The sequence below is a fragment of the Triticum dicoccoides genome, chromosome 2B (genome assembly GCF_002162155.2).
Source record: "Triticum dicoccoides isolate Atlit2015 ecotype Zavitan chromosome 2B, WEW_v2.0, whole genome shotgun sequence".
Taxonomy (NCBI): domain Eukaryota; kingdom Viridiplantae; phylum Streptophyta; class Magnoliopsida; order Poales; family Poaceae; genus Triticum; species Triticum dicoccoides.
In genome coordinates, this window is record NC_041383.1 from 116,299,766 (window position 1) to 116,308,688 (window position 8,923).

Consider the following 8,923-nt stretch of genomic DNA (forward strand, 5'->3'; position numbering starts at 1 on the left):
TTAGCGACACCACATAAAGGGCTTTAAAAGAAATGTCACGGTCGGGCGTCTTAGCGACACCACATAAAGGGCTTTAAAAGAAAATGTCACAGTCGGGCGTCTTAGCGACACCACATAAAGGGCTTTAAAAGAAATGCCACAGTCGGGCGTCTTAGCGACACCACATAAAGGGCTTATAAAAGAAATGCCACAGTCGGGCGTCTTAGCGACACCACATACAGGGCTTTAAATGAATCAATCATAGTGAATATCCCGGAGGTAGAACCATCCCAGGGATATTCGATAATACCAAAAATATCACGGGTTAGTTCACAACGAAAATAATAATCATCATTATCACAAGTCACAAGTCGTGATTCCAGTTCTGCTTTAACAGTTTCACCTCCGAAGACCGACACTAAGATCGACACTTGACCCATCCCAGACTGTAGTCCTTAACCATGGACACGACTATTCGAATAGGTTTAATCTCTGCAGAGGGTGTACTCTTTACCCACGAGTAACGGATTCCTTTAGTCCATCGGGACTAATTCCGTCTACGGTCTTTTAAATGAAAACGCACCTGACTTGCACACACCAGCTTAACTCACCGGTGTTTGGAATCACCCACAACACTCGTTAAGCAAAACTCTAAGTGGGGAGGCTACAACCTCGATTTGCATGGGATCACAAAATTTATACTACGCGCAAAACTGGGGAAGCTACCCCCTCGGCTACAACCGAAAACACCCATGCCCCCTGACCGGATGACTGGCTTTAATCCATGGCCATGGTACCCTCATCTCGGCCCCTCTGTACAGTGTGTGCTAGAAAGGGGTTGACAAATTACTGAACCGTACTCTACTTGTTGTAGAGACGAGTGTAGTACGAAACAAGTATGAGGGTTACTGGAACAAGACTTGATCTATGATCGACTCAGGAGGTTTATAAATTTTCCCTGCATGACATGCATAACAAAAATATCTCAACCAACAGAATCACCGCTCACTATACCTCACTATGCCATACCGGACATAACCGTCCCGACGGAGACCGGCGAAAAACTCATGCCTACCCAAGATAGAGGTTTTCCCGGATTCCTTCCGGCATGCATGCAAGGCACATGAGGATGATTATCATCACAAGTGTGTTCATTTCCAACAGCATGGAAATCACTAATATGCATTCACGCATATGATCATATCACATGAAATAACAAGTTCTCCGGAATGAGGTGGTGTTATAAACGTGTTAACGAACACACCAAAAATATTATGCCGGGGTTCAGAATGCTTGCCTTCAAGGTGTGGAAAGGCAGGGTGCACTCCAAAACTTTTGAAAGTTTTCTTCTCTCTCTCCAAAGTCCTATTTTAAATAAATTTGAATTAACACACAAATTCAAAAACAGCACAAAAAGTTGTTTGAAAATTTTTCAAATAAATCTTAAAATAAACTAGGTTAAATTTGAGAGAGGTAGGAAAAAGAATCAATTCATTTGGAGTTATATTTAAAAAGTTATAGCTAGTCAAAGTTTAGTCGAGAATCTGTTATTTAAAAAAATAAAACAGAATAAAAAGAAAACGATTCGAATATACGTACACGTCGAAGACGTATTCCGACTATACGCCTCCACTTACTCCAGCGTGGACGCGCGTGGGTCACTGACAGTGGGTCCAGGGGGCCCACTAGTCAGGTTTGACTATTCTCCCTTCCCTCTTCATCCTCTGGCCGAATAGAGGCGGGGGCTCCGGCGATCGTCGCCGGCGTTAGGCAGCTCCTCGCGGGCCCCCGAGGGTGGGGATGGATCCGCAAGACAGGGGCGGTTCTTCTGGTGGTCGAGGGAGTGATGGGGATGGAGGGAGTCGTCGGCGACGAGCTTCGCGGCGGCCGGCAGCGTCGGGAGTAAAGTGGTTTTGGGGATGTGGTGGTTCCTGATCCAAATCGAGCAGGGGGGGAAGGTTCACGGGAGGAAGAGAGAGCTTCTGGTGGAGAGAGTGGAGAGGGGGAGGCCCTGGTGGCGCCGGAATGGCCGGGGCAGTGGCGGCGGCTGCGGTTGCCGGAGATGGGGAAGGAGACCTCCCCGAGTTGATTGGCTGCCAATGGAGGTCTTAGGGAGATGGCTTGGGACTGCCTGCGTGCGGGATGAGCTCGGGGCTCCTTATATAGGCGAGTCGAGGCGGTTCAGCGGCGGCCGCGGATAAGGTCGCCGGCGACCGTCTTTCTGTAGCTTGGGCGACGTGGCGGCGACGAGCGCTAGGGGACACGCTTGCGGATGAGCTCGCACTGCTCCAGGAGGCAGGTGGCAAGCGCTGGCGGCTTGGGCGGCACTGACCTGGCCGAGACGCGCTGCGGACGCCGGCGTGCCGCCAAGAGCTCTGACGGCGGTGCTGTAGGCTGCCAGGGGGGCTTGGCGCGTTGCCGGGAGAAGGGGAGCGCGTGGCGTGGTGCTACAGAGCAGGCAAGAACCAGGGGCGCGACGTGTCGGCTCGGGTGCGGCACGTGCAATACGCGTGCTCTGCTCGCGCCCAGAGCATGCACGGAACATGCTCGACGAAATGCCAGGGCATGCTAGGGGTCGCGGGTGAGGTTGGCAAGCAACAGAACTAGATTAGTGATAGAGGAAAGATCAAGGGACAAGGTGGTTTGGTCAGGAGACCAAGTTCACAATGTAGACTTGAAATCATGCCAAATCTAGCTATGCACTCAGGGTGTTTGTCAAAATGCCAAGGGCATCTAGGCAAAACTTGGGGTGGCCAAGTTCTCCAGATCAGTGTCTCTTTGGATGGAAGAGAGGGTGGTGAGGTTAGTTTGTAAAAAGCACAAACTTGCTAGTGCAAAACTTGGGGTGGCCAAGTTCTCCAGATCAGTGTCTCTTTGGATGGAAGAGAGGGTGGTGAGGTTAGTTTGTAAAAAGCACAAACTTGCTAGTGCAAGTTTTGCAGAACTCCAATTCTGGACAGGAGGTGAATGGCATCATTTCATGAATCAAAAATGATCCAATGGGTGCATGCTCCTGGATTTAGGGGTTTAGCATGGAGGACTACAAGTAGGAGAAAGCTCATGGGTAAAGGAGCAACTTAAGAAGTAGTTGCTGTACAAATCCTCAAGTTGGACCAGTATGGAAAAGGGGTTGATTCACTCAAAATTTTCAAATAACATTACTGGGTTTTTGCATAAAGTTGATTCATATGCTGCTACTAACATCCCATAATTTTGGTGGAAGCTAGAAAGAAATATTTAAATGAGTTGCAGTGCAAAATTGCCCACTGGACCAGAGAAGAAAATTGGGTGCAGAGCTCAAAATATACAAGGAATGAAATATATTTTCGCATAAAAGTGTTTTATAAACCTCACATGACATCTCCAAATTTTGGTGGGGTTTTTAAAAGAATTTATCAAATGGTTGTAGTTTAAATATGGCCATATAATCTTGGAAAACCATTTTTCAATAAAATAAAGATCAAGCAAATTAATTATGTTATTAGTTCTACTAATAAAAGAAACGTTTTTCTTGAGAGGTTAAACAAGTCCAATAACATACTTGAAAAGTTTTTCTTTTTTGAGGAAAACTCCATAATAACAAGAGAGAAAATGGTTAAAAATCAAAAGGGAGCCCGGAAAATAAAAATTTTAATTTCCTGGCAAAATTTTAATTATCAATACAAGGTTAAAATTTTGGGGTGTTACAAAATTTCTACTAGCTTCAAAGAAATTCAATATGAATTTAGGTCAAATTTCCTGTATAAGGGCATCTATTTTCATTTTGAGAGGAGCTCAACAAGGCAGAGAGGGAGGGGCTTATAAACCGATGTGAGCCCCCTTCGGTTGGCTAGGTGGGACTAAACTCTGGCCGCAACGAGGACCAACACTTTAGTCCCGGTTGGTGGTATGAACCGGGACTAATGGGCGTCCTTTGGTCCCGGTTCATGCCCCCAACCGGGACCAATGGTGGTGGCCCAGGAGCCAGGCCCATTTGTCCCGGTTCGTCCCACCAACCGGGACCAAAAGGTCCAGACGAACCGGGACAAATGACCCACGTGGCCCGGCCGGCCCCCGGGGCTCACGAACCGGGTCCAATGCACCCATTGGACCCGGTTCTGGATTGAACTGGGACTAATGGGCTGACCCGGCCTGGACCATTGCCCCCTTTTCTACTAGTGATATCTCGCACCGAAACCCATCCCGGTGGCAGCATGACGCCACCGATGCTAACAGCGTGTTTGGTTGTTCAAGGGAAAGGGATTGGGAATTTATGAGAGGGAGTTGCCTGAGGGATTAGGCTTGGGAAGTGGACTATTAGTCCTAATCCCACATTTGGTGTGGGGTGGAAATTATATGCGGGAATAATTCTAATGAGCAATGGATAAAGAAGGGGACACGCAAATGTTGAAACAAAATCTATAACATGTGAAGGCAAAAAAGAGAATAGAAAGGGGAAATAGATCCACATCAAACTTTGTTACGTAGCAAAAGCAGATGGGCTACACGCTGCTGGGTGCCCCTCTTGCATGAGATGTGCTCGTGCTTGGCATTGCATCTGCAGATTAGTAAGCAGTTAGGCTGGCCGATTTATTTGGAGGAAAAATGATATCGCTGTAAGTATTTAGGTAGGATTTTTGTGGAGTTTTTTTCTTTCTTTGCGCGAGGTGGGCCAATAAATCTGTAACAATTTTCTTCTAGGCCTCAACTCCCATTCCTTCACGGAACCCCAGGGAAGAGATCGATGGGAGTTGGGCCTTCTAAGGCTGGTAGTAGGGAGTAACTTAGACTAGTAACATGCATATGTTACTAGTCTATGTTACTACTTCTATAGTGCATAGTATCATAGATTAGTATCATAGGTGGTCTCATTTATTGCCATACATGACACATAGTAGTATCACATTTATTATGTTACGGTATCTACCTATGTTACTATAATTATCTCTCTCTTCTTTAATTGCCTGCCACATAAGCATGTTTGCGAGTCCCAAGTGCATGATACTACTTATGTTACCCTCATTATGGCCAGCCTAATTCCCCTTCCCCTTTCCTTATTAATTCCCAACTCCATGGACCAATCAAGAGATTTTTAGTCCCAACCACCTTAAACTCCCATTCCCTAGCTCCAACTCCCCCCTAAAGGAAAGTAATTAAAGCGAGTAAAAGAATTTTTTTTGAAAAGAAAGCGAGTAAAAGATGGTTCAAGTGCTTAAAAAGTCACTACTATTAGATGGAGAATCCAATTTGGAATTTGCTTTCACGTTGTGTTGGTTTCAGCAAGATTCCACTGAAATAACATTTTTCTTGATTGCATTTTGCATTAGTATCTATTGTATTTTTACACTAGTGTTGCTTTGGGAGAAAAAAAAACTACACCAATGTGTAGAATTTTTCTTTTCTTTTTAGAAATGGAGGAGGACCCTCCACCTCTGCATCTGGACGATGCATGCGACCACTTTATTAATTATTCACACAAGACCTTACAAAGTCATACAACAGTAAGTTTAAAGCCACCGTCTAGGCAACATCTGTCGCTACTCCTATCCAGTTGATGAAAGGATGCTGATAGTCTGGGCCTAATACCAAACAGATCTCGCAGCCAAACCTAAACATCTAAGACCTGAGGTCCCAACCAGGACGCCTGCCGGGTATGGGGCACCTACCAGTCCAGCGCATTCCTCAACCAGGACGCCTGCCGGGTATGAGGCCGCCGCAGCCACATGCCACCAATTCATCTTCAGAGCTGTACTGTTGCATCTACCGTGCCAGGTCTCTCTGCCATCGACGCCAGACAGCATCGTCCTCCTGCGCGAGTCCATCCTCGCACATCGAACGCCGAGCATGCACTGCGCCACACCGTCGAGATCCGTCGCCATCAATGTGTAGGATGAAGCACCGCTTCACCAAAGAAGCCATCCGCTGGTCCCGCGAGAACGAGTGCACCTCCAAGAATGCCGCCCCAAGGGGGTAACGACACATGATTGCCGCCAACATCCGATCAGCTGATTTAGGGTTTCCCCGAGGTATTGAGTGGAGCTGGGAGCTTCACCTCGATGATGCCTTCATGAAGGAAACGCGGATAAGGGCAGCTTCATCACCGGCTCCTGCCATCGACCGAATACCAGGTTTTCACCCTGATCCGTCCCAAGTAGTCCACCCGACAACCTGTGCATCGTCTCGACCGCCTTCAAAGCCCCAGATCTAGCCGCATAGATCCAGCGACCAACCGCATCAGTAATGCCACTGTAGGAGCCCTGGCGCACCGGCCACTGCCTGAGTGTGCCACCATTGGAGCCTAGGAGGAGGGCTCCCACCCCGCCTCGCCAAGCCGCGAGAGCCGCCGAGATGGATCATGCGTGCTCGTCACCATCTCTGATCCGAACCAATCCGTAGATCAGATCACCGTCACAGATCCGCCTTGGACAGGGACTGCACCACGCCATGCCGCCGCGGGAAGCCCTAGCTTCACCGGCCGCCACCATCCAGGGTTGCCGCCCCGGGATCCAGACCAACTCCGACGAAGAAGAAGGCCACCACCACCAAGCCTAGGGCCGGCGTCCCAGACATCCTCGTGTTGCAGATCAAGTCCAGGAGCAGTGCACCGCTGACGGCGATTGAGATCGGTAGCACAACGAATTAGCCCGACTTAGTCAAGGCCAGTCCGCTGTTGCTGGTGTCGTCCTCCACCGCCGCCGCCGCACCACATCCATGTCGCCGCCGATCTGGCCAGAAAGGAGCGCCGCCTCCCAACCAGATCGAGATCCGAGGAGAAAACCGCCGCCGCCGCCGCCACGCCACAAGGGCTTTGCCCTGTGACGCCCCGGGTGACGGCGGCGGAGGGGAGCGGAGGTGAGGCGCGGCTGTAGGAGGAGGGCGGGGGCTCCTCGGTGCGGGGCGGCGCCGCCACATGGGGGAGGGGGACGGGAGGGGAGGGGAGGGGCTGTAGAAATTTTTCTTGAATCAACAACATTTTCATACGGGGTTTATGGTCCCCTCTCTTGCATTGTTGGAATGTGTCTATTCCGTTTTTGAACCGATACTACTGTATTTTTTCGATAGAGTGTAGTAGATTTTCAGGCTAAGTGAATGCCATTTTTGTTGAGTCTACAACAATCTTTTCTTAGTTGTTTTATGCAAGTAAACACTAATAAAAACATAAAGCGGTCATTTAACAAGATTTTTAGCCTAAGTTTATTTTCAACAAAAATATAGTTGACTTATGCAAGTAAACACTAATAGAAAATATTTCATTTTTTGAACTGATACTACTGTTTTTCAACAGAATGTGTGACATAACTTTACGTGTTATTTATTTAAGTATAAATAGTAGGAGAGATAACGAACAGATGTCGAAGCAATTATTCAATGTAGTGCCCACGAGCGACTGCGCTAGCTGACAACACGTTAGACGCAAAAAGCAGATCCACTAGAAACAAAACGATTACATAAAAACGCAACAAAGGAGAGGGGTCATTGAGTGGTAAGTCTCTGGAAGAAGGGCAAATTGATGATGATATCAGAGGATGAACACCCAAAGAATCATGTATGGCACCGATAGCATTCTTTCCGTTTCATTTACTTTGCATATTATCTCTGTCGTAAGTCAAACAATATAAAGTTTGACTAAGTTTATAAAAAGCAATACAGACGTATACGAAAGCAAGTCTATTTAATGTGAAAATGTATTTCAACGGCGAATTTATTGTGCTGATTGGGTATATTGTACTCCCTCTGTAAACTAATATAAGATCATTTAGATCATTATTAATATAAATTTAATCAAAGTTTACAAAGCTCGACTGCTAGTATTATGCAGAGTAAATAACAGAGAGAATACAACGGTTGGAGCAGAAATAATTAGGCAGGGATACATTGTGTAGGCACGCAAATGGCACAATCCCAACACTGGAACTGGGCACGATCGATCCAACACCGGAAAATGGCGATCAGTTCTTGGACCCGGGCTGCTTGACAATCACCACAGAGCAGTCCGCGTGGTGGGCGCAGTAGTCGCTCACGCTCCCAAGCAATGCCCTGCAAGAAAGAGGAGTTGAGACAAGAGACAGCCACCATTAGTTTCAGTCTCGCGGTGAAGGCGTACACTGCAGGAGAAGAGAAAATCAAGGACCTCCTGATGGCGCCGTAGCCCTGGCTGCCGACGACGAGCAGATCGGCGTGGTGCTTCTCGACGGCGTCGCACAGGACGTGCTTCGGCTCCCCGTCCACCACGTCCACCACGGCCTCCACCTGCGGTTCCGTATAAGCAGCACAAGTTACGTACAGCTATGGCATGTATATCTTCTCTATATCTGTCCATGGAGCAATGCGGCTAGCGGAGAGTTGGTAGTGGATGTTATGTTACCGAGTTGGCGGCGCAGAGGCTGCGCGCCTTGCCGACGACGCCCTCGGCCTTCTTGCGCAGGTCCTCCTCCACTAACCCCACCACGTCGCCGGGCACGCCTGAAACGAATCCCCAGAATTCAGTCGACAGAGCTTTGCTCCAGCCGGAGTCCAGACCAGAGGACGAAACGATGAAGCATTGAAGAGGAGGCTAACGCACCGGGGCCGCCCATGTTGACGGCGAGGGAAGTGGGCGGCTTGGCGTGGAGGACAACGAGCTCCACCGCTCCGGCGCCGGCCATGCCGGCCGTCGCCGCCACGTGCCGCACGGCCCACTCGAGCGCGCGGTAGCTTGCGTCGCTGTCGTCCACGGCGACCAGCACCACCGTCTTGCTCCTCCCCTCCTCCACCGCAGCAGCCACCGTCTTGCTCCTCCCCTCCTCCACCGGACTCGCCTCCACTGTCTTGCTCCTGCCCTCCTCCACCTCCACCGGACTCGCCTCCACCGCAGCAGCCACCGCCTTGGTCTCCGCCATCATATAACAATCGAACGTCGCGAGGATTAAAACTGACTGAGGAGGTTTCTTGGTTTGAAGTGGTTTGCAGATGTTAGCTCAAGTCT

General features: G+C 49.0%; 1 protein-coding gene across 1 annotated transcript; it reads right to left on the reverse strand.

The window, feature by feature from the left end:
• Positions 1–7,629: 7,629 nt before the first annotated feature.
• LOC119362483 (universal stress protein YxiE-like) lies at positions 7,630–8,923 on the reverse strand. The gene is made up of 4 exons (XM_037627710.1): positions 8,522–8,923; positions 8,324–8,421; positions 8,090–8,208; positions 7,630–7,995 (listed from the first exon to the last, which is right to left on the reverse strand). The coding sequence occupies exons 1-4, from the start codon at positions 8,838–8,840 to the stop codon at positions 7,908–7,910; spliced, it is 624 nt and encodes a 207-aa protein (XP_037483607.1). The 5' UTR covers positions 8,841–8,923; the 3' UTR covers positions 7,630–7,907.

What these genes read in the sequence shown, in the direction of transcription:
- LOC119362483 (XM_037627710.1), bottom strand. Translation starts at nt 8,840, where the DNA reads ATGATGGCGGAGACCAAGGCGGTGGCTGCTGCGGTGGAGGCGAGTCCG. An exon ending in CGTCAACATGGGCGGCCCCG is followed by an intron (nt 8,422 to 8,521) that starts GTGCGTTAGCCT and finishes GATTCGTTTCAG; the next exon opens with GCGTGCCCGGCGACGTGGTG. An exon ending in GCCTCTGCGCCGCCAACTCG is followed by an intron (nt 8,209 to 8,323) that starts GTAACATAACAT and finishes ACGGAACCGCAG; the next exon opens with GTGGAGGCCGTGGTGGACGT.